Below are 26,172 nucleotides of genomic sequence, written 5' to 3'. Positions count from 1 at the left end.
TGGCATATACAAAACAGCTCATTGCTTAGTTAAAATGAAGAAACAAATATATGAACAATAATATATACATATACCAAACTAACCATATTTCAAATTGAAATAAGTAAATTGCTAAACTACATAAAAAGAAGTCAGTTCTATTTGCATAAAGCATGAATTGAATACATCAATTCCTTTTTTTTAAAAAAAAAAAAGTCTGAGACATTTTCCCTGCGATGCTGATGAATTCTCACTCTTATTCTTGATGTAAGTGCTCCATGATCTACTTGACCTATTTCTAGTGTGTCCTGAGTGAAATCTGGGACTGGGTTGCCTGGGATATACGGACAATCCCACTGCTGGTTGACGTGGCAGAGCTGGAGGAGGAAGTAGACTCTCCAGCGATGACCTTACCTGTATTCCACTCATGGTGGCAGCTTCCCCAGGGAAGGTCGATGGTGAAGCTGCTGAAGAGGTAGAAAAGGGCCCAGGCCAGGACGACGATGTAGTAGAAGTTGAGGAGGACAACGATCATCTGCGAGGCATAGCCGATGCCTGTGGGGGGGAACTGCAGAACTGGGCTAGGGGCAGCAGGCAGACTCCTCACACACCACGCACCCCTGTTTAGAGGAGCGTTTGCGCTCCACTGTCCGTGTCCTCACGCAGGAAGTGTTGGGGCCTGGGATCCTGGCTCGCTCATCTCCCGCCCCTGCACCCGGGAGTGTGAGGCCTGTGCTCCAACAGCCCTTCCCAGGTCAGAGAGGGACGCTCCTTCTGTCTCTGCTGCACTACCCCGCTGCCTGTGCACCTTCGTCCTTAGCAGGGTCTAAAAGCTCACTGATTCAAAGTCATTTTTAAAATATATAAGACTACCTCCAAGATACTAATAGTTAATGTTCCCTGGAATTAGTCTAATATATTTCTGAAATATAAAAACACAAGTGTAGGGACAGACAATTCACAAAGGAGAAAATACAAATAATGAATGAACACCTTAACATATAGTCTTCCTCCCTAGTAACTGTAGGAACACAAAATAAAAAGTGATGAATATCATTCTGCATCTGCAATCTTAGTGAAATTTTTTACAAGAGATATAACTCAGTAGTTTCCAAACTTGTCTGCGTATTAGAATTACCTGGGGATATTTATGAAATTCCAAAGCCCAGCCCAGACCATTAAATCACAATCTCTGGTGATGAAGCACAGGCCACAGGATATTTTAAAGGTCCTGAGGTGATTTCAATGTGCAGACAAGTTTGGGAACTACCAATAGAACCCACAGTTGTTAAAGATATGGGGATAGATGCCTACTCAGGTCTAGTGACATTGTGAGTCAGTATACAGCTTCCACAGGAAAATTTAATAAACCAGATCAAGAGACATCAACTTAATTGACCATTTTATCCAGTAATCCCAAATCTGGGAATTTATCCCAAAGAAATAATTCCAAAAGGGAGAGGGGAGAGGCTATCTGAACAGATATACATTATAGCAGAATGTAAAAGTTTTAGAGGTAATTGAAAATAAGCAAAAATCCCCAAACAGAAAACTGTTAATTATGATCTATCCAATTTATGGAAGTTTATACAATCATTGAATGATTTTTTGTACAGAAAATGGAAAATGTAACTGAATGAAAGAGAACTTAACTGTACATATTCCATATTAATACATACATGAACTCCATAGAAAGAGAAAGAAATACTGAAATAAAACTCCCCAAACTGGTAACAACCCAACTGTTCTTCAATGGGTGAATTGTTAAAAAACTGTGGTACCCGCATACCATGAACACCACTCAGCAATAAAAATGAACTACCTGACACACGCAACAACCCGGTGGATTGATAGATCTTAAGGGCATCATGTTGAGTGAAAAAGGCGATCTCAAAAGGCTCCATACTGCATGATTCCATTAATGTAACATTTTCAAAATGACGAAATTATAGAGAAAGAGAACAGATTAGTGGTTGCCAGAGGTTAGGGATGGGGAAGGGAGAGGGTCAGTGTGACTTTGAAGGGGTAGCATAACAGAGTCTTTGTGGTGATGGAACAGTTCTGTGTCTTGATTATGGTGGTGGTCACACAAATCTACACATGCGATACAATTACACAGAATTATACATGCACACACAAATGTGGAAAACTGGTGAAATCTGAATAAAGCCTGTGAATAATACCAACGTCAGTTTCAGTTTTTCATGTTGTACTATAGTTAGGTAACATGTTACCATTGGGGGAAATTAGTGTACACAGGGTACACAGGACCTCTCTGTACCACTTTTTTGGTAACTTCCTGTGATTCTATAACTATTTCAAAATAAAAATTTAAAGAAAATCCTATATATAGAGAGAAATAATAAAATACCCTAAATTTTAAATAATTACTGTGTCAAGGTTGTAGAACAATTAATGAAATAATGTTTCTCATTTAAAATTCTCTCTCTTTTTTTTTTTGTCTTTTTTGTGACCGGTAAGGGGATCGCAACCCTTGGCTTGGTGTCGCCTGCACCGCGCTCAGCCAGTGAGCGCACCGGCCATCCCTATATAGGATCCGAACCTGCAGCACTGCCGTGCTCCCAAGTGCTGCACTCTCCTGAGTGCACCACGGGGCTGGCCCTTAAAATTCTCTTTTATAACATGCGTTGTAACACCAAGATGAAAGGTTCAGATCCCTGTACTGGCCAGCCCCCCAAAATTAAAAATAAGAATAAAAATTTTTTAAGTGTTTTATAATTGATTAACTATATCTTAAAAATATAAAATCATTGTTATATATTTAAAGTATGTATAGCTAAAATGGCTTTGCACTCCACTTATTAAATCTAAAGACTTTGTCTCATTCTCACTCCCATTTCTCCCTAATCCTCTGATGCACCAGGTGACTAGCTCAGTATTCTGCCCACAAACTGAGGGTTTAACGTAGAGGCACAGAGTCTTATGTTAATCTCAGAACTGCTGCTAATCACTCAGTCATTCCAAATAAGGTTTATAATCACTAGTGAAGATACCCTGTCAGCAGGCACAGAGCTACTTACCCTCAAAGATGGGGCAGATCTTCCTCCAGGCTGTGACACCTCCCTGGCTGGTGTACTGGCCCAGTGCTGTTTCCAGAAGGAAGACAGGAATGCCACAGGTAAATAGGAATATTAGGTAGGGGATGAAGAAGGCACCTGTGGGTAGAAAACAGGTTGTCCATTACCTGGTACCAACCTCTTCATGGTCCACATTCATCTCCTCCTATGACTACCCCATATTGCCAGTCAGAATCCTGGGGGTGCGGAGCATGCAAAACTACAGGAGACATCTGTCTAGATGTCTGGAATCATAGCAGGGATCAAGAGACACCAAGTTACCTAGAAGCTACACAGTCTCAAGCCTTATTTTGCACTGTGAAGTTTCAATCTAAACCTGCCAAGGTTTGCTCCTCACTGATTATCAATTATTGCCCAAATAACATGTAACTTGTGGCAATAGCAAGGAGCTCATTGAATAATAGATACTCAGGAGCATTAGCATAGCCCACAGTCTATACTTCTTTTCAAAGAAATAATTGCTCTTAATATCAGATAGGGACCATAAGCAGGCTAAAATCAGATTTCCTTTTAGTAATCTTTCTGCTTCTGTTTTCATAATCATTGCCTGAGACAAGAAATGCCAGACATGCTGGTATTTTCTCTACCATGGACCTCCATCTGCTGGCAAAGTGGACGGGGGAGTTTACAGGACAGAGTACCAGAGAAGAGAGAATTGCACAGAAAGGGAAATCCAGATATCAGCAGAGGATCCCCCTCAAGCTTTTAACTGGGTACTGGTCAGCATGTGTCTGAGGAAACTACCCAAGGTGAAGGACACACCATTCAAAAAGATTAAGAGTGAAGGTGCTCACACAGTTCCTGTTCCCACTAGCCAGACTGAATAATCTCAAGATTCACCAAGCATTGGGTAGAATATGCAGAAAGGCATTTCCTCAGTAGTAGGGAATAATTAGCCCTGTACTGAGCACAACTCTGGTCCTACCTAACAAATCTTGAAAGCAAGATGCAAAAAGATCAAGTAACTTCATTGGTTCCCAAACAGAACTCAAGAATATTTACAGAAATACAAAACTATACAGCAACCAATAAGGCAAAAATATCACCAGGTCTGGCATCCAATCAAAAATTATCAGGAAAGCAAAGAAGCAGGAAAATGTTACTCATACTAAGTAGGTAAATCAGCCAATTGAACCTGATATGTAACTTACACAGATGTTAGAATTAGCAGATGAGAATATTTAAAAAGTTATTGTAACTATATTGCATATATTCAAAAAAGTTAGATAGAAACATGAAAGATAATTGAAAAAGACCCAAATCAATCTTCTAAAGATGAAAACTACAATATGTGAGATAAAAAATACAGTCTGGGATTAATATCAACAGGTGTAACAGACGATAAGATTAGTGAACTTGAATCATAGTAGAAACTAAACCAAAAAGCAAAACACAGAGGGAAAAGAGAATTTTTAAAAAAGAACAAGTGTTAGTGAGTTGTGGGACGACTTTAAGCAGCCTGATATACTTGTAATTAGAGTCACTGAAGGAAATAAAAAGGGTAAGAATCGGAAAAAAATTAGAAGAAATAATGGTTGCAAATTATACAAATTTTATGAAAACTATAATCGTACAGATCCAAGAAGTTCAACAAATATCAAGACAGGAAACATGAAGAAAACTAAACCAAGGCACATAATCACATTATTTAAGCCAGTAATAAAGAGTTTTTAAGGAGAAATCTTAAAAGTAATCAGAGAAAAAAAGACACATATGTACAAAAGAACAAGGATAAAGATAAAATTAAATTTCTCTTGGAAAACAATACAACCAAGAAGACAGTGATAGGTGAGCACATTTGTTAAAGCACTGAAGGAAAAATAAGTCAACCTGGAATTCTACACCTAACCAAAATACTGTTGAAAAATGAAAGTGAAATGAATGCTTTTTAAGTCATGCAGAACCTGAAAGAATTTATCACCAGCAGATCTGCATTACAAGATATGTTGAAGAAAGTCCTTAGGCAGAGGAAATAAAAATGCCAGATAGAAATATGGGTCTACACAAAGGAATGAAGAACTTTAGAAATGCTAACTACATAGGTAAACATATTTAAAAACTTATTATACAAATCTCTTTAAAAGATAATTTACTGATTAAACAAAAATAATAACAATGTAATGCAGAGTTTACAACATGTGAAAAAGTAAAATGTATAACAAGAGCACAAAAATCAGGAGGAAAGAAGTGGAAGTGTACTATTGTAAGGATCTTATATATAAAGTAGTACAGTATCACTTGAAGATAAACTATAATAAGTTAAAGATGTATTCTACAAAGTCTAAAACAACCACTAAAATAACACAACAAAGTTACGGCTAGTAAGCCAACAAAGGAACAAAGCCAACAATGGACTAAAAAATATACAAGTAATCCAAAAGAAGGCAGAAAAGGAAAGGGGGAACAAAGAACTGATACAAATAGAAAATAAATAGTAAGATGATAGATTTAAACATAACCATATGGATAACTGTATGAAATGTAAATGGTCTAAATATCTCAATTAAAAGGCAGCAATTATTAGATTGACTTTAAGAAAAAACAGTAAGACTCAACTATATCATACCTAAAAGAAATGTGCTTCAAATGAAAAAGACATAAAGAGGTTAAAAGGATGGAGAAAGATATACTGTGCTAATACTAATCAAAAGAAAGCTGAAGTTTTTATCTTAATATCACACAAAGTAGATTTCAGAGCAAAGGTTATTGCAAGTGTAAAGAAAGTCATTTCATAATGATTAAGGGATCAATTCATTATGAGGACATAATAATCCTCCAGGTATATTCTCCTAATAACAGAGCTTCAAAATACATGAAGCAAAAACTGATAGAGCTGCAAGGAGAAATAGATAAATTCCTAATTAAAGTCAAATATTTTAATATCCCTCTCAATAATTTATAGAATAGGTAGACATAAAATCAGTAAGGATATAAAAGATTTGAAAACCATATCAACCAATTCAACTTACTTGACATTTATAGAATGTTCTATTCAACAATAGCAGAATATATATCATTTTTTTAAGAGAACATGATATATTTACCAAGATAGACCATATTTAGACCACAAAACAAATTTCAAGTTTAAAAGGATTCAAGATATACAAAGTATATTCTCTGACTAAATTAGAAATCAAGAAGAAGAAGATATTTGCAAATTCCCATGCATGGGTCAAGGAAGTAATCAAAGGAGAAATTAAAAAGTATCTTCAATGGAATGACATAAAACACAACATATCAAAATTTGTAGGATGCTGCTGAAGCAGTACTAAGAGGGATATGTATAACACTAAATGGCTATTATTATAAAAGAAAAAAAGTTTCAAAAGTATTACCTCAGCTTTCACCTTAAGAAATGAAGAAAACAAGAACAAATAAACCCCAAAGTAAGTCAAAGAAAATAATGAAAATCAGAGTGGAAATCAATGAAATAAAAAACAGAAGAAGAATAGAAAAGATCAATGAAACCAAAATAAAATTAATTAACTTTTAGAAGACACAAATTACCAGTATGGCAAATGAGAGAGGTATCATCAGTATGGATTCTGTAGATAATAAAAGAATAAAGAGAAAGCATATAAACAACTTTAGGTCAATAAATGCAACAATTTAGGTAAAATGGACAAATTCCTTGAAAAACACAAACTACCAAAGCTCACTCAAGAAGAAATGGATAATCCAAATAGCCCTATAACTGTTAAATAAATTGATTTTTTGGTTAAAAACCTTTTCACAAAGAAAACTACAGGACCACATGACTTCACTGGCGAATTCTCCAAACATTTAAGAAAGAAATAATACCAATTTTACACAAACTGTTCCAGAAAATTGGAAAAGAAGGAATGTTTCCCAATCCATTCTATGAAGCCAGCATTACCCTAACAGAAACAGATGAGAACATTACAAGAAAAGAAAATTAAAGACCAATATCTTTCATGCTCATAGATGCAAAAATTCTAAACAAAATTTTAACAAATCAAATCAAATAATATGCAAAAAAGGATAATATATTATGTAGTGGTGTTTATTCCAGAAATACAAAGTGGGTTTAACATTTAAGAAATCAATGTAGGGCCGGCCCGGTGGCGCACTGGAGAGTGCGCCGCTTGGGAGCGCGGCGGCGCTCCCGCTGAGGGTTCAGATCCCATGTGGAGACCGGTTCCCACTCACTGGCTGAGCGCGGTGTGGGCGCAACACCGAGGGTTGCGATCCTGTTGCCGGTCCCCGGTACGGGCGCGACACCGAGGGTTGCAATCCTGTTACCGGTCAGTAAAAAAGACAAAAAGGAAAAAAAAATCAATGTAATTCATCATGTTAACAAATTTAAAAAGAAAAATCGTATAATCATTTCATAGGCACAGAAAAAGTATTTGACTGAATCTAACAACCATTTCTGTCAAAAACTCTCAGCAAATGATGAATAGAAAAGAACTTCCTCAACTTGATAAAGGGCATCTGCAAAAAAACCTACAGCTACCATCATACTCAATGGTGAAAAACTAAGATCAAGAATAAGACAAGTGTGTCTATTCTTACTACTTCTATTCAGCATTGTACTGGATATTCTAGCCAGAGCAATAACACAAGATAAGGAATTAAAGGTTATTCAGATTGAAAAAGAAGTGCTTTATTCACAGACAACATGATAGTCTACTTAGAGAATCCTCTGGAATGTATAGTAAAACTACTAGAACCAATAAGTGAGTTTAGCAAGGTTGCAGGATACAAGATAGCCATACAAATATCAATTGTATTTCTATATATTAGGAACAAACAATCACAAATTAAAATTTAAGAAATAATACCATTTATAATAGCATTAAAATATGAAATACTTAGGAATAAACTTGACAAAGGTTGCAAAAGATATCTACATTCACAAACTCAAAATATTGCTGAAAGAAATTAAAGACCCAAATAAATGAAGAGACCCACCATGTTCATGTGTCAGAAGATACAATATTATTAAGAGGTCAATTCTTCCCAAATTGATCTATAGATTCACTGTAATCCCAAACAAAATCCCAGCAGCCTTTTTCTTTTTGTAGAAATTGACAAACTGATTCTAAAACTCATCTAAAAATGCCAAACAACTTTGAAAACAAAAACCTAAGTTTTAGGTTTAACTCTATCTAATATTTATGTTATTATAAAGCTACAATAATTAAGACAGAGTGATACTGGTGTCAAAATAAACAAATAGATCAATGGATCAGAATAGAGTCCAGCCAGCAACAGTCCCACACATACACAAACAAATGATTTTTGGCAAAAGTATAAAGGTAGCTCATTGGAAAGAGGTTAGTTAGTCTTTTCAACAAATGGTACTAGGACAAGTGGATATCCATATACCAAAAAATAAAAAAAAAAGGAATTTCAATTCATACCTTCACTGTATACAAAGTTTAACCCAAAATGAATCATAGACCTAAATGTAAAAACCTAAAACTGTAAAACTTTTGGAAGAAAATATGAGGCCTTGGGTTAGGCAAAGATTTCCTTTATATAACACCAAAAGTACAGGTCATAAAAGAACAAATTGATAAACTGGACTTCATCAAAATTTAAAATGCCTGCTCTTCAAGAGACAGTTTTAAGAAAAGGAAAAGTAGAAGACACAGAATAAGAAAATGCATATCTGATAAAGGACTTGCATCTAGTATATATAAAGACCTCTCCATAACAAGGGATGAACTACTGACACATGAAAACTGTGGATGAATCTTGAAATAATTAGCTTAGTGAAAGAAGCCAGATAAAGAAAAGTACATTCTGTATGATTACATTTATATAAAATTCTAAGAAATGCAAGCAAATGTATGGGATAGGGAGGCAGGAAGGGATTAGAAAGGGATAGGAGAAAAATTTGAGGGTGATGGATATGTTCATTATCTTGATCATGGCAGTGCTTTCATGGGTATATCCATATGTTGAAACTTATCACATTGCACACTTTAAAGATGTGCAGTTTATTGTAAGTTAATGGGGAACAGTCCCAGGTTATTCACATTCCAAATCTCTAGCTTGTAGTCTACATGTCCGTAATTCAGGCACTACAGGGCTCTGTACCCTGAGGTCATAAACAATTCAGCCTAAGTCCATAAATCAATCCAAGACTCATTGGGCAGAAGAGAAAAATTAGGAAAGAGAGAACCCAGTAGCTGATATGAACAGTCACTGCTGAGAGTCCCAAACATTCCAAAAAGAAAGAGTTATCAGCCCAGCTCAAGCCCCACCCCACATTTGTGCTGCCTGCTCTTTCCCAATAAATCAAGCCAATGTTTAACTGCAGTGGGTCCTTGGTCACCTCTGCTCCCCTCCTCCTCTGTGTCTTTGAGCACCTGGGCAGCCTACCATAAGGGACACAGTTCATACTTGCCAAGAGGAGCTCTTCAAGCGACCCATCTGCACTACTGCTGGACACCCAGGGCACACTGTTGCTACTGTGCAGCACTTACATTGGCTAACTTCCACCCAGGAGGGAAAATAAAGAGAGATGCTCTTCACCCACTCCTGAGTTTTACCCCAATAACCCATATTTACCGTTTCCAATTCTCTCCCCATCCCCACACCTAGCTCTCCACTGTAGCAGCTCTTCTCATTGACTTCCATGGCTGCTAGATCCATGCTGCTAGATCAACTCCCATTCCTCATTTTTGTAACCTATCTGCAGCATTTGATGTAATCTCTTCCTCCTCCCCAATATAATTTCTTTACTTGGCTTTCCAAAACACTTCATTCTCTTGGTTTTCATCCTACTTTACTGGTTTTTCCTTCTCTGTCTCCTTTACTGGTTTCTCCCAGATCCCAGTTCTCTTTTCTTATACCATCAAAATGCTAATGATGCCCAAATTTATATCTCCAGTCAGATCTCTCTCACAAGCTTCACATTCATATATTCTACTGCCTAGTTGACATCTCCACTTGGATATCTAGTAGATATCTCAACTCAGCATTCCCAAAACTCAGCTCCTTACTTTACTCTCAAAACCTGTTCCTTTCACAGCCTTCCACATCTCAGTAAATGGCAACTCCTTCCTTCCAGTTGCTCAGGTTAAAAATCTTGAATTGCTTAGATAGGAAGGTGGCAGTGGAGGTGATGAGATTCCAGTCCCAGGTATTCAGTGTGCTGAGGAACTCAGTCTACCAGGAGCCAGGGTCCAAGGGAGCTGGAGAGAGCGTAGCTGAAGGCCCAGGTTCTGAAGCATCCAGGATCTGGGTGTTTGGGTAGAGCCAAAGTTATGAGAGAAAGAAGGGGATCGAGGATGACTAAGGTTTTTAGCCTTGTAACTGGTCTGCTTCTGCCTTTACTCCTCTATAATCAGTTCTCAACACAGCAGCCAGAGAGATTATTTTATAGTGTAAGATCATGCTGCTCCTGCTCAAAACACTGCCCTGACTCTGCATATCACTAGAGTAAAAGCCGAAGTCTTACAATGGCCAAGAGTTCCCTACCTGATCTGCTCCCTCCTCCACCTGCCCTGCCCATTTACTTCTCTGACCTCGCATTGTTTACGCACCCTGCTGCAGGCTCACTGGCCTCCTTGTAGCTCCTCAAACAAGCCAATCAGACTCTTGCTTTAGGATTATTAAACCTGTTTCCTCTGCCTGGAGCACTTTCACCCATAATATCTACATGGCCAACTCGCACTCCTGGCAAGACTTTGCTCAAATGTTCTCAAGGAAGCCCACCCTGACCACGTGTTTAAAAATTGCAACCAACCACACCCACACTCCTGATCCCCTTTACTCAGCTGTACTTGTTCTTTTTTTTCCACGGCACTCATTAACTTCTGATGTACTGTATAATTTCTTTATTTACAATGTTTATTGTTTATTGTCTGTCTCCCCACAAGGATAGGGAATTGGTCTGTTTTGTCTGTAGAGATATCTCAACCTCCTAGAACAATTGCTGGCATACGCTAGGTGCTCAGTAAATACTTGTGTTGAACAACAGAGTCAGGGTCAGGGTTTGATTGGCTCTATGCTGAGGAAACCGACTGAGATGCTAGAAAACCCTAGGATGAGGCAGGTGCTGGGGGGTAGATCGGCCACAGGTCCTGGACAGCGGGGAGAGTGTTTGCCCAGGAGATGATTGAGGTCGACTCCCTCCCAACCATTTCCGTCAAAGGCCCACCTGTTGCTTCTGATTTTAAATGGGCTTCATTATACCACTTTCTTAGCTTCCCCAGTTTTCAACTACAATTGTCAACTGTTTACCTGTTCTTCTATCACGTTCTTGCCTCAGCCCCTTTCCTGATCTAGAACTCACTTCAAATTAGATCTTCCAAATATTAAAGCTGGAAGAAACCAAAGAAGATGACACCTATATTTTTGTTTGGAATTAAAATTATGCTTTGGGGACTTTTTCATCCCTGACCTTCCCACTGAACAAATACTTCTGATAATAAAGTCCCTGGCTTATCCTCCCTCCAACCCCCAGCACAAAAGTGGCTGAAGCGGTGAAGTTAGAGAAAGGGCCCAGAAGCAGGCTGTAGGGTACATTGCCTGAGCATCGTGCACCCTAGGGCATCCCAGCATCCTTCTCCAGGACTTGCTCAGAATATTCTGTTCATCCCTGGGAGCCCAAGCCCCAATCAATAAACCAGGAGGAAAAGAGTCAAACCCGTCGAAATGTTCTCCGTTCTCCCCACCTTTCTTCCCATATCAGCAGCAAAGGGTCCTCTCAGAAAGAGGCACCAGTCTCTCTTCTTTGGCAAACAGACAGGAAGATGACACGATGACATCTTAGGGCCCGTTCTCTGTAGGAGCTTGTTTTGCTTGGGAGGAGAGGGGAATTAACTGATGGCAGAAAGGTTAATCTGCTGGGAACATCGTAAAACAGGAAAATAGGCAAGTCTAGGTTCCTCTAATGACCATACTTATCCTTGATCGGACCCCCTTACCTTGGCAAAGGAGCCTTTCCATGAATTCACCCAGTGGCCCCGGGTGACTCACACCCTTCAGGGTGAACCTGGGCATCAGCCCTGTAGCTCCATAGGCCCTTAGAACGCTACCCACCCCCCACCCCCCAGCTGCTCTCATCCATCAGTGAACAGAGAAGAGTGCTAAGGCCCTGTGCTTGATCAAGGGAAGGAACTGTGGGTGGTGGTATAAGAGTTAAATAAAGAGAACCTGACTGGATCTCAGGAGCCCTCAGCATGGCTCAGCTCTCAGTTGGAATCAGCATGCCGGAAGGCAGGTCTATGCAGGGAGGAAGAAGCCACAGCATCTACCCTACTGCCCCCACTTCCCCACACAAGCACCCCTGTGAAAAACCAAGGGTTGTCGGTACTTTTCTTCCTGGACCTGCATTTCCACAGCAAGACATAGTCAGCACATTCCCAGGCCTGCACAAACTTAACCACGAAGCCCTGGAGCAGAGCTCAGACCCACACATCGCCAGACAAATGAAACGGGGTGAGCCCTACAACCCCCAGCTGCTCCGATCACTGCTCCCCTCTCCCTCCCTTTCTTCAGGCCAATGGTTTTGCAACAGACCTATAATTTGCTCTCTCCCAACTCTTCGTGCCATTCCTGCTAATTCTCAATACAACCTTTACCCAATTCCAAAGAGGCTTGGGGAAAGCTGCTCACCTCCTAATCTTTCTGCCACGTGAGGAGCTAAGCTGGTTTCTAGGTTCCAGATACAGAGTCCCAATGTCCAGCTTAATCTCCCAGACTGCTATTTACTCCCTGGGCTAGCCCCGACCCTCCACCTAATTCTCTGAAAGGAGGGTACTCAGGTCTAAATTCCTAAACAAGCATGTGTCCAGGGCCAGGCAACAAGTGGGAGGACCTCCCCTCTTCCCTCACAATGCAGACTGAGCAAAGTCTTGTGATTTCAAGCCACTGGCCAGAAATTCCTACGAAGAATGGACAAATCAATCCTCTGGAAAACTACAAGTTAACTTCCAGCCCCAGGGCCAGTCTCCTATCGCCACAACCCTTGGACAAGACTGAATGTGCCCAGAGCATCTCTCTTATGTTCCACAACCCCTCCTGCCTCCCACTTCCACTCTCTGTTTTATGCTGTCTCTTTCTCCAAAACCACTGTGAGACTTAAGCTTTATAGCTTTGGAGGCTCCTAGTCCCCTGCAAAAGAGTAGGTGTTGCTTTACAGGACCCTCCAACCCTTGTAGCCCATGAAATTGCCACCCCTCTCAGCATTTCCCTGGTGACCTAACTCTGCACTCTTCATTCCTCCAGCCCAGGCCACAGCCTCACTACAAAACCACCTCTGGGAGCCCCAACCCCTGTAAGCTTCACCTATCAACAAGGAAATCTTCCTAACCCACTGGTCAGTCGGAACCCTTCAGTACTTGGGCAATGCCTCTGGGGATTCCCACAGAAAAGTGGGTTCCCTGAAAGTGGGTTAACAGTAGTAAAATTACCACTGCTGCTGTGGGGATAGCGGAGTTACTCCAGGGGAGCTGTAATGGAGGGAATGAGACGCCAATGATGAGACAGCGAAGAGCCAGAGCTAATGCTCTCCCCTGCCCCCGCCCACACACATCCATAGTAGGGAATTTCTAAAGGAAGAGCCACTGGTTACAGTACTGGTGGGGAGTGGGTGATGGATGGCTTAGGGAATGTCGAGGTACCAGCAGAGTAGGGGGAAGACACAAGACCAAGGCTGAGGAATCAGAAGACACAGAACAGTTTGGTATTAACATCATCATCAAACAGCTACTGTTTATTAAGTAATTTATACACATTATCTCTAATCCTTACAAAAACCTTGAAGGGTAGGCATTACTATCTCAATTTAAAGGAGCAGCAGTTGAGGCTCTGAGAACTTAATTAACTTGCCCAAGATCACACAGAGAATAAATAGTAGAGCCACAATCCAAACCCTGACCCATCTGGTTCCAAGCCTATACTCATATTTCTATGATGCCGTGCTATAGTAAAAAGAAAGTGACATAATCTTTCTAGGTCTCAGGCTCCTGCAGAGTGTCCTTAATGACCTCCAAGGGTCATTCCAATGCCACCATTCTGTGCATCTATGGGACTCCCCAGAGGGGCGATAAGTGCAGGAGACAGAAGCATCCTCACTACAGGGTGGGTGGAGTGGCGTGGTGGCGTGGTGGCTCTCACCTCCCCCGTTCTTGTAGCACAGATAAGGAAACCTCCAGACATTGCCTAAGCCAATGATCTCCCCAGCCACTGACAACACGAATTCCATCTTGTTGTTCCAGTGCTCCCGCTCCAGTGTGCCATCTTCCTCCGTCTTTTCCATGACTGGACACACTGGTTTTGTCTCTCCATTACTGGTTGTGCCTGAGACCCTGCTATCCATCCCACCTGGAAAACAAGTGGGATGCTCTGTTACTGGTGGAAACTCCAGAAGGAAACCCCTCCTCCTCATCCCTTCACCAGCAAATTCCCAAGAGAATGAATGTACTGGAAGTGAATTCCTGCTCCTTTATATGTAGAGCCGTGTCCTCCCTAGCATCTTTTATTGGTAGAGGCTGGGTAACAGCTACTGAAAACATATAGCCCTTTCCTGTTTCAGGAAGAAAGCATTGATACTAAAGGACAGACTTTGCTTCCACTACACAGGTTCTCCTGGGGTGGGGCTTGTAATCATGGAAGAATTCACATAGCCCCTGGGTCTTGCTTGTCTTAGCATGTGCTTCAGTTTCTTTACTCTGCATGCTGGGGGCCATTGAAAGGATGGGATTTTACAGAACCTCAAAGCCACCAGTTTCCCTTGCAAGAATTTACCCTAAGGAAATAATCGTGACCATGGGTAAAAGACTTGGCATTAAGGATGTTCACTGTTTATAATGGCAAACAATTAGAGAGTACATAAATGTCCAAAAATGGTAGATATGTTAATAAATTGTGGCACATTCATACAATGGGCTACTATATAACCATTAAAAACTGTGTTACAGAAGAAAGTACTTCTGAAATGAAAGGGTGTTCACAATAGATGAAGTGAAAACAGTACACACAATATGATCGTGCACTCATATGCACTGAAAGACTAGTATATCCACCAAAATGTTTCTCTTTCAGCAGGTGGATTATAGGAATATTTCCCTTATCTATATTTTCTACATTCTCATCAAAAACATGTTTGTTTCTGTAACATGAAAATAAAAGCCAGTTTAAAAAAAAAAATTCTTCCAAGGGAATGAGAGAGGTCGTGTGGGACCAGGAACCTTGAATGAGGTGAGCTGATCTGTCTGGGTATTTCTCTCCCTCTCTCTCTGAAATAATGTAAGAGGAGGATGAACTATGGGCTTATTTTCTTTTTTGGTGATGGCAAATGTAGGAATCTGCTATAGTAGAGAAGACAGCAAAAAGAGCTTCAGTTTTAAACCCTTCACTAACTGAAATGCCCTTTTCTAGACTGCTGTTGGGATTGAGGATAAGACTGGATGTGACTCACATTTAGTAAGCAACTACTATAGACTAGGCACTTTACCTACGTTGATTTAATTCTCACAACAACCCTGAGGATGCCAACGTTATTACCTCTACTTTATAAATAAGGAAGCTGCAGCTCAGAGCAGTGAAATAACATGACTGTGAACATATACCCAGTAAATTGCACAGCCAGGACCTAAGCCTGCTATGTCCCAGATCTTTCAGTTAGGTCCCTTCAATTTCATTGGCTACCTAGGTTTATCAGCATGTCTAATATAAGCATATTCTAATGACTATCTCCTGATTTTACACAGTGGCCCCTTTTCTGGAGAAGTGGTCAGGCGAATGTTTTTTAAGCCTCCAGAAAAGTTCACATTAACAGAATTTTCTCAGCAGGAGACCCATCTGGCCACAGACTCTCTTTTGGTTCTGCCTCCTCCCAGCTGAGCTACCTGAGGGACCCACAAAGTTAGAGAGAAATGTACCAGCCAAGCACCAAAAAAAAAAAAAGTCAGGTAACAGTAGGCACCTCTGTTTATTTGATAAGTTAGGGAGGGGGCTCCAAAGATTGTTTGTGGGCTAAGAAGGAGAAACTCAAGCAACTGGTCCAAACCAAGGACTGGTTCAAGTCAACAAGTCAACCAACAAGTCAAGGACTGGTTCCTCAGTCCTTTTAAGATTGCTGTTTATGGTCTTATGCTGGTGCTGGGCCTCCCCTTATCATCTGATGATTCCAGTGATGGAGAGCCACCTCCTTTCACTTCTTCACCCCCTCACACAGTGAGAGAAACAGTTACCCTCTCCCGGATCCCTTAGCCTCATGACAGTCGCTTCTCAGAGGTAACATGTTGCAGTCGAAAGGACATGAGCCGTAGAGTCAGACAAGCCTGGGTTCAAACCTCAGTTTTTCTCATACCACTGCCTAACTTCAGAGAACTTAATGAGTAACGGAGCCTTAGTTTGCTCATCTGTAAATGTGGCAATGACAGGATAGACTCAGTTATAAGGATTAAATGAGGATATATATATGCACTTAGAATAACAGTCACTCACATTTTTATTTTCTTTCAATCCTACTAAAGACCTGATCATTGTTTCATTTCGCAGAGAAGAAAGCCCTCGTTTTCTTGGAATTAAACCCAAATGTCTTTCTTCTCAATCTAGGGTTCTCTTTCTCCAAATCATATTTTCCCTTAAGTCAACAGCCACCCAGGTTTCAGAAAGTCAAGAAAATAGCATATAGTCTTTGCATATACACAAGTAAACATCAGAAACATATTTTCTAGGAGAGAGTCAAAAAGTTCTTTGGTTGTAAGTCCTACGTATCCCACCAACCTACAGTCTGAGACCCAGAAACAGAAGAAGAAAAAAAAAAAAAAGAAAGAAAACATTCCAAACCTTAGTGAAGTTGCTGCTAGAGGTCCAGTTGGAGGAGAAGAATTACCTTAAGGGAGAAGGGGACGGTGCTGGCTATTTAAAGTGTGGCTTGAGACCGCCTCTGTGGCATTTGTAATTCTAAACTTGGCCCAGCCCACATTCTGCCCTGTATCTCCCGGCTCCCCTGTTCTCCCCTGTCCTTAGCCACCAGACAACCCATACAAGAGTGATTTCACAGCCTGGGGAGTGTGTGCACACCCTGGCAGGTCAGGCCTGCTGTCTGTGAGGTCTCTTCCCTGTGGCTCCTGTGCTCTTACCTCTTGGTGACCTCAGGATCCCTTTTGAGGGAACCCGCCTTCTACCTCTTCTCCAACTCAAGTACTCCTATAAATCTATCAAGAATAGTTGTTTCTTTGGTCAGGTGCTATGTGGATTAATTTAAAAGTACACTTATTTTACCCTTTTGCAGCCTTCAGTCTGGAATAGACAGTGATTTAGAACAAAGATACATAGTTTACAGAACTCTGAGAAGTCAGAAAAACATCCTAAACACACACACACACGTATATACTTACAGAAAAAGTCTGAAAAAATGTTAGCTAAACAGTTAATAGTTGGAGAGTAGGATTAGGATCAGGAGATGGCAATAAGGGAGATCTTTCACTTTTACTTGTTAAGCTTCAATATGATTTGAATTTTTAAATAATTTGTTGGAAATTTTTTAAATAATTTTTTTTTCTTTTTTTGTGACCGGTAAGGGAATCGCAACCCTTGGCGTGGTGTCACCCGCACCACGCTCAGCCAGTGAGTGCACCGGCCATCCCTATATAGGATCCGAACCTGCGGCCTCGGCGCCCCCAGCGTCGCTACGCTCCCAGCACTGCACTCTCCCCAGTGAGCCACGGGGTTGGCCCTAAAAATAATTTTTTAAATCAATTAAGAAAAGGAAGTGCCAAAGTTTAAAACAAAGCAAAGCCCTAAACCCATCGTAAGCAAAGGATTTGGCAAGTATGAGGCAGAGGTAACCACAGGAGCTTCATTTTTAGGAAGGAATAGCCCGTGGGGGCAGCTGTGGAGAGGAGAGGATCATTCATTCAGTGTGGAGGCAGAGGACCATGGTCAGAGCCACAGCTCAGCCCCGTGCTGAACTGCAATGCACACACACCGTGGAAAACTGCTTAAGCTTTGACTCCAGAAAGTTCGGGGTCTGAGTTCTGCTTTCTAGCTTGGGGTGTTGAGCAAGGTATTCAACTTCTGAGAGTCTCGTTTTCTCATCTATAAAATGAAGAGGAATATTCCTTACCTTGCAAGGTTGTGTGAGACTTTAGGGGATAATGAGTACAGGGCCTAATGCATAGCGAGCCCTCAAACAGTAGCTATTATTTATCCTTAAGGAATCAGTCACAGTGAGCAAGAAAGTCTCCATGAAGGGGATGGGATTGAGAGACCTCTGAGCAAAGCTGGGCTCCTGCCAGACTGTAAGAATGACTTGATGGATGATTGAATGAGATAATAAATGTGCCTAACATGAGAAAGAGGAGTGGAAAGGAAGGTAAATTAGAGATTCTAAGGTGGTTTCTATTTCTTCGATCACTCCTCCTCCTCTAGCGCAGGGAGCAGGAGCAGGGAAGCATATCATGATAATACCTAGGGAGCTTAATGGAGATTATCATTCTTATGTTTCAGCTGCCCCTTTTCCTCTCCCATTCTAACCATCCACCTGTTTGATTTAACTGTGTAAACCAATAGACCAAAAGGCTCCTCCAAGAGAGGGTGCAAACTCACGCAAAAAAAGCCCATCTTCAGAGCAATGCTATTGACTTCCATTTTTACTTATCATCGAGTGGTACTTACTAATCGCACACTAACTGAGCTACTAAGCATTATAAATGTTGGCATTTGTAATCTAAAATTACCAGGTAATTGGGGTTTACTTAGGGCTCAAATTCAGTATTGGAAGAAGTTGGGACCCGTTGCAGCCTTTGTTCATGTAGCGCAGCCTGTCCAGTGTCCTCACACATGCAAACTATTGAAATTTCCAGCTTCCATCATCACAGTTATCCTGAGTTGCTCTTGAGTTGCTGCTCTTGCATTAAGGAATGTTTGGTTTTACTTCTCCATTCTTTTGTTTCCACATAACTGCTGCCATATTACCATTTTGATGGTCATTTTATTCCTCTCCAAATCATTGTTATCCCCGATTTCTCTTTTCTCTATAAAATGGGAATAGATATATTAGATCTTTTGTCTTGCTTAGGTTGTCCAAGGTTTAAGAAAATAAAGTTGGGGACCAATGGTAGATGGGCGTTGGTGACAGTCCCTCACAACTCCCTGCCTGGGGTTGAGCACAAATCAGGCAGGACTAGCCCTGCATCTACCTCATGTTGCCATCATCCTCTGATCTCCTGGTTGCAAGGTCAAGAAGTCTGGAAACAGGTAACACCAGAATCAGTATTCAAGAGTTTCTGCTCAAGAGACTGCATAAGTTTTAGGACTCACTAGAGACTGCTAATGAGGACAACTGAAGACTGTGCTTCCCAAAGCAGGACTGTATGGAACAAAGTGAACCGTGGAAAAAGCAGGAGTAGAAGGTCATGGTTTGTATCAAATTGACCCCATGTTTATTTAAATGCCAAAATGCCATGATAAACTCACCCAATGTTTTTTGTTTGTACTAGGAATAGAAAAGAATAAATTTTAAAAGAAGCACGATTCATTTCAAAAAGAGCATTTCTGAGTAACATCAATTTCGGCACTGGAATGGTGGTGAAAGGAAGTGAGGGGTTCCTCTCCTCTGGAGGTGCTTAAGTTAAGAGATGGAGCTCTGATTAACCACAGGGCTAAAAACCAGGCTGACTTTTCAATTCCTTTTCAAATATGACACTGAGAGGAAATAGAGGAGCAACTGGAATAAACTAAACAACACATAATGACTTGCTAGAACTGGAACAGTTTGAGCAACAAAATGAATAAAGACAATGTTGGAATATAACCCAAAGAATGAAATTCATTCATGAGTTCATGTTAATATAAGTAAATAATCAAATAAAAAAATGAGGGAGAATGGATACTTCTTCCTTATGGTAGAATTCCAATTAATAAATGTAGAAGAAAAGAAATATAAAACCACCATAATAATTGTTGCAGACAAGATCCACCAATGAGTGCTAAAATTAGTGAGTGAAAGTTTGAGGAGGAACAGAATTTACAGTCTCCCCTAAGTAACTCACCCGAAGTATTTATTATGTACAAAGAGAAAGTAACTTACAGTAGAGAAACCAGGCAGAAACCACCTTAACCAAGTAACCAAGGTCAAAATAACCAGTAATAAGACATATCATGAACTGTGTGATATGACGTAGTAAGAACACAACAACATTTCTGTGGTATTCTTGCCAAAAATGCAGTTCAATCATGAGAAAACATAAAAGAAACCCAAAGTGAGAGGCATTTGATAAAATAACTGATCACTACTCCACGAAAGACAAGGAAAGACTGAGGAACTATTTTAGGTTGTAGGAGACTAAGAGAAAAATAACAACTAATGCATCTTGTGATCCTGAAATAGAAAGGGACATTAATGTAAAAACTGGTGAAATTTGAATAAGGCCTTTAGTTTAACAGTACTCTACCAATGTTAATTTCCTGGTTCTGAAAATTGCACTGTGGTTACATGAGATGTTAACACTAGGGGAAGCTGGGTGAAAAATATATGGAAACTCTATTATTTTTGCAACTTTTCTCTAAGTCTAAAATTAGCTTAAAATGAAAAGTTTCTGTTTTAAAGATTACGGTTTACACCCTAACTATTGAAGTCCAAGTATTTGACCCTGCTTTGAAAAGCTCTGGGATATTACATGAAGAGACCAGAGATATCACTGAAAACTTTGGAGACTTTCCTCTTACGTTGTGTTTGAGTTCAGATAGGATAATAAGCCTAAATTCTTTAAGCCTAAGGTCTTGGTTTTTAAAAATTAATTATTTTATTATTATTATTATTTTACATTGTAAGATGTTGTGGAGTAGTTGGCCGGGAGGTGTAGAAGAGAAAGGGGAGACAGGGTGGGAGGAGGAAGGGGGCGTGGTCAAGGTCAGTGGCACCCCCCTCATTCTGGCAGGGGAGCCCAGCAGCTGCTGGGTCACGGCTGTGGCTGGCTGGATGTGGACTGCAGGGAGGAGTGGCTCAGGCCCTCAGCCTGCCCCCACCTCAGGAGCCCAGGGTTAAGCCTAAGGTCTTAAAGAAATATAACTTATGACAGAGAATACTAATAACATCAATCATCACTGTTGCTAATGTATATTGAGCACTTCCAACGTGGCAGTCACTGTGCTGAGTGCTATATATGCACCATTTCATTTTGTCCTCAGAATGAACCTGTGACATAGGGATTATTACTATTATGAACACCAGAAAACATAGGTTTAGAGAGAATTAAATGACTTGCTCAAGGTCACATAACTAGTAAATGGTAGAGCCAGGATTTGAACTCAGGTTTGCAGGATTCTAAAGTCCATTATTTATAACTACCATGCTATACTTTAACTCTAGGGTGGGGGGGAAAAAAAAAAAGACAAGGAAAAGACTAAAAAGCACAGCTGTAGTACTGTGTTTATTTGGGCTGTTGCTGGCCCATCAGATTAAACATGACTTTCTTAGGAAAGAGTAATGAAAATGACAAGAAAATGTTGCTTTCTTTGAAACTTACATCAGACCTGAATATTTTTAAAATCTGAGCTGGCCGGTTAACTCAGTTGGTTAGAACATGGTGCTGTTAACACCAAAGTCCAGAGTTCAATCTCTGTATTGGCCAGCTGCCAAAAAAAAGAAAGAAAGAAAGAAAGAAAGAAAAAGAAAAAAAAATCTAATTAGAAAGCTCTCTTTCCTATCCCAAAGTGTTCTACAATCCTCCCCTGCTACTCTGCCTCCATAAGGGAGGAAGATCATACCTTTTCTTAACTCCAGAAAAGTAATTGTAGTTATTTTCCAGTTGTATCCAGTTTCTTCCAATCTGTTTCCCTGACTTCTTGTCTGATTCTCAGAGTACAGAGAGAGTTGGCAACAATTTATGTAACTAGTCTCAGCAGGAAGCTCTTGGCTGATTAACAGTGAGCAGGGGTTTTGACTGAATAAAGAAATTCTCAACACAGCTCCCACGCCCTAACACTACTGAGCTATGGTGAGGGATTAGGCCAGAGTGACAAAACTTAAAATTAACAACTTCAATCATTGGACAGTCTTTTGTCTTAAACATTTTTACACATCAGTACAGCAGCTTATTTGTGATGAGCAAGAAAATATATTGATGCACTGATCACTCAGCTGACCAGTGTGGATGACAACTGCAGCCTGAATCTCATCTCCTGTTGCTGATGACTCTTTTCCCACCCAGGGAGGGAGAGGAGACCCAGAAGGGAGCGTGACTGGATAGCTCTCATCTGTCCTGGTTTCCCCAAACAAGAAAAAAACAGAAAAATCTCACTCAAACTGTATTGTATCAATGCCTACTGGCCAAAGACCACCAGGAACACACCTAAAGTTAAACAAGTTGAGTTTATTACTTATTCCAACAAGGAAGAATACACACAATGGGAACAGTGGGGCACCTCAGTAAGAGGAAGGATTATTACAGGATGTTAGGAAGGATAAATGTGTTAGGTGATTTTGAAGAGGGTTCAGGAAGCAGGGCTCTGCCCTGGATCAGATGATTTTAGAACGCAGGGGTGATTTTATGACTGGGTTTCTTAGTGGGTCTTGTCTAGAAGGCAGGAAGAATGAGGTGAAGCTAAAAGCTGTGATTGGTAAAGGAGAAGCAGCACTTGTGTTAGCCAGCGCAAGGTGAGGTCTGGTCATCTGTGTGGTTTTAATGATGTTCATGTTTTTGTCTTTATTCAGAGATGATCACAGAGTAGTCTTACTTGTTTTTTTTTTTTTAAAATGACTGGTAAGGGGGTCTTAACCCTTGGCTGGGTGTTGTCAGCACCATGCTCTCCCAAGTGGCCATCCCTATATAGCGATGCGAACTCGTGGCCTTGGTGTTATCGGCACCACACTCTCCCAAGTGAGCCATGGGCCGGCCCTCCTACCTAAGAGATTTTGATTCAGTATCTCTGAGGTAGGGCCAAGATACCTATATATTTTTAAAGCTCCACAGGTATCTTGATGCAAACCAGGGCTGAGAACTACGATATCTGAAGAAGGCTACCACATCAAAACTTGCCTCTAGGGGCCGGCCCGGTGGCGCACTGCTGCAGTGCGCCGCTTGGGAAGCACGGCGGCGCTCCCGCCGAGGGTTCGGATCCCACATGCAGACCGGCCGCTCGCTGGCTGAGCAAGGAGCGGGGGCAACGCCGAGGGTTGCGATCCCGTTGCCGGTCCCGGTCCGGTATGGGCGTGACACTGAGGGTTGCGATCCGTTGCCGGTCACGAAAAAAGACAAAAAGACAAAAAAAAAGAAAAAAAAACTTGCCTCTAAAAGAGACTCTATCCTAAATACCCTAAGAAGCTGAATCTATCATATACAGATGCACCTTCATTTACAATGGTGTTACTTCTGGATAAATCCATAAGTTGAAAATATTATAAACCAAAAATGCATTGAATACACCTAACCTACCAAATATCATGGTTTAGCCTGGCCTACCTTAAACATTCTCAGAACACTTGCATTAGCCTATAGTTGGGCACAATCATCTGACCACACAGTCCACTGTAGAGCACCCTTGTGGTCGTTTGGCTGACTGAGAACTGCTGTTCACTGCTGCTGCCCAGCATCACAAGAGAATCATAACGCATATGGCTAGCCCAGGGAAAAATCAAAATTCTGAATTTGAAGTATGGTTTCTACTGAATATGCATTGCTTTCACACCATCGTAAAATAAAAAAATTGGAAGTCAAACCACAGTACATCAGGTACCGTCTGCATTTAAACCACATCCAAGTAGGTAGGTCACGTGTCCCATTCAGTGTCCCTTCCCAAATTACATAACCCTGAGAAATTAAAGAGCTTCTATCTCCACCCCTACCTAATGGCTCTCAATCTTGGCTACCTATTGACCTCACCTGGGAAACAAAGAAATTACTGGTGTTTAGCTCTGTCAGGCTAGGGCTCACAAACGCTTCAAACCCATTGTACAGACTGGGCCACAGACCCCTCACATGCCACGCTGGGTTGCAGAACCCTCACATGCAGGTCATGAGCTAGGTAATTGGGAAAGATCCCGGGAGTTGTTGACATGGTTAACAGGTTCATTTCAAAATGAGCTCACTCCTCAACAGCAGCAGCAGCGTGCAGCAGTGTACAGCAGCCTCTAGCAGCAGCATCAGCCTCCCCATGGCCCCACTGGGGGCATCCCAGGGGTGGGGGGCCCTGTGGATCAGAGCCACTCATCCTTTATGCTTAAGTCTGATAACCCAGGAACACATGGGTGGAGTCAGACAACCAAAAACACCTGGGCGTAAATGAGCACTTACATTAGACAATAACCAAGGAACACCTACCTGGGTGCACGTGACTATTTACATCAAATGCTCAGCAAGACTCTAAACATCTGCGGGACCCTTACCACTTACCTTCACTTTCCCTACAAGCTTCCACTCCTAAAGACTCTGATTTAATTGTTCTGAGGTGCAGCTCGGACATTGAGATTTTTTAAAAAGCTCCCTGGATGTCTCTAACAGGCAGCTAAATTTGAAAACCTCTGTAGCTGAAATCCTCTTGCTGCTGTAAGGCTAAGTTCTCATTCTATCCTTGGCGAACATGTACAACAGCTGGTCTTACATTTGAAACCTTTTCAATGCCACCCTTAGCCTTCTCTTCTCCAAGATAAATAACCCCAATCCTTTTATCTTTCCTAAGAGTTCTTACTTCTGGGCCCCCTACTGTTTTCGTTGTTCTTCTCTGGAAGCTCTCCAGGTTCTTAACATCTCTGTCAAGCTGTGGTCTCCAAAACGTCTTCATGGCTCCCCACGCTGCATTCCTGTTGGCCGGCTAGCGGTGTGTTTGCTTCAGCAACAGCTCTTCATTGCCAACTAAATTCTTGGTTTCCACCAATCAAGAAATTCAGCAATTGAGAGAACTCTACCTACACACTAGTAGATGAAGAGGCAGAAGTCTGAAGAAGGACCAATAGCCTGACTACTAAAATAGGGTAGCCTTCCATACAGTTTGGCAAAGTAGCCAATAGAGAGAGGGAAAAAAAGCAAAAAGAAAGGGAATAAAAGGAGAATAAGATGAGAGCAAATGTCAGAGTGATGAAAAAAAAGGGTAACCTGGGAGACAATAAATACAAAATCCTAGTCCTGGATGTGACCCTAATCAGCCACATAACCTTGGGCAATACATTTCACCTCTCCAGACCTCAGTTTTTGATTTGTAAAATAAGAGGGTAAGACTGGATCATCTCTAGGTTTCAATTCAGCTCCGAGTCTTCCACAACTGATTTTAGGCTCTGACAGAGAAAAGACAGTTGATCTGATCATTCCCCTTCTACCTGCTCTACCCACAATTCTTTCTCCCAGAAATTCTAGTCATTCCAAGAGTTACTATTTTCCCAATTCTGATATTCAGTGATTATAGTCCAGACCTAGTATCAACAGACTGTAAACTTCTTGACAACAGTACAACATCGTCTTCCAAATATAAACAAAGGTCTAAGAGTACTACCCAAACAATCTATAGATTCAACACAATCCCTATCAAAATGCCAATGATATTCTTCACAGAAATAGAAAAACAATGCTAAAATTCATAAAAGACCACAAAAGACCCCAAAGCAATCCTGAGCAAAAAGAACTGATGCTGGAGGCATCATACTACCTGATTTCAAAATATACTACAAAGCTTTAGTAACCAAAACAGCATGGTATTCACATAAAAACAAACAAACCAATGGAACAGAATAGAGAACATAAATAAAGCCACACATTTATAGCCAACTCATTTTCAGCAAAGGCACCAAACACATACAATGGGGAAAGGACAATCTCTTAGATAAATGGTGCTGGAAAAACTGTATACCCATATGAAGAAGAATGAAACTAGACCCCTATTTTTTTACTGCATACAAAAATCAATTCAAAATGGATTAAAGACTTAAACATAAGACACAAAACTATGAAACTACTAGAAGAAAACATAGGGGGAAAACTTCAAGACATTGGTCTGGGCAAAGATTTTTTTTGGGTAAGACCTCAAAATCACCAGGAACAAAAGCAAAAATAGACAAATGGATTATATCAAACTAAAAAGCTTCTGCACAGCAAAGGGAACAATCAATATAGTGAAGAGACATCCTACAGAATGGGAAAAATATTTGCAAATTATGCATCTGACAAGG

At 40.8% G+C, this 26,172-nt stretch overlaps 1 protein-coding gene across 2 annotated transcripts in view; it reads right to left on the bottom strand.

Annotated features, from left to right (window-relative positions):
- SLC6A13 (solute carrier family 6 (neurotransmitter transporter), member 13) overlaps positions 1–14,379 on the bottom strand; it is a 32,820-nt gene extending 18,441 nt beyond the window's left edge. The window contains exons 1-4 of one of the 2 annotated variants that reach the window (XM_008577772.1): positions 14,255–14,379; positions 14,178–14,222; positions 3,021–3,155; positions 394–534 (exon numbers count right to left, since the gene is read on the bottom strand). In XM_008577772.1, coding sequence (XP_008575994.1) covers positions 394–534; positions 3,021–3,155; positions 14,178–14,222; positions 14,255–14,348 — 415 coding nt within the window. In that variant the 5' untranslated portion in view covers positions 14,349–14,379. Of the gene's footprint in view, positions 1–393; positions 535–3,020; positions 3,156–14,177 lie in introns of both variants that reach the window. The other variant, XM_008577767.1, reaches the window with a different exon arrangement.
- Between the last annotated feature and the right edge of the window lie 11,793 nt (positions 14,380–26,172).

Source organism: Galeopterus variegatus, unplaced genomic scaffold (assembly GCF_000696425.1).
Source record: "Galeopterus variegatus unplaced genomic scaffold, G_variegatus-3.0.2 Scaffold70, whole genome shotgun sequence".
Classification (NCBI taxonomy): domain Eukaryota; kingdom Metazoa; phylum Chordata; class Mammalia; order Dermoptera; family Cynocephalidae; genus Galeopterus; species Galeopterus variegatus.
This window is presented reverse-complemented; position numbering and strand designations above follow the sequence as displayed.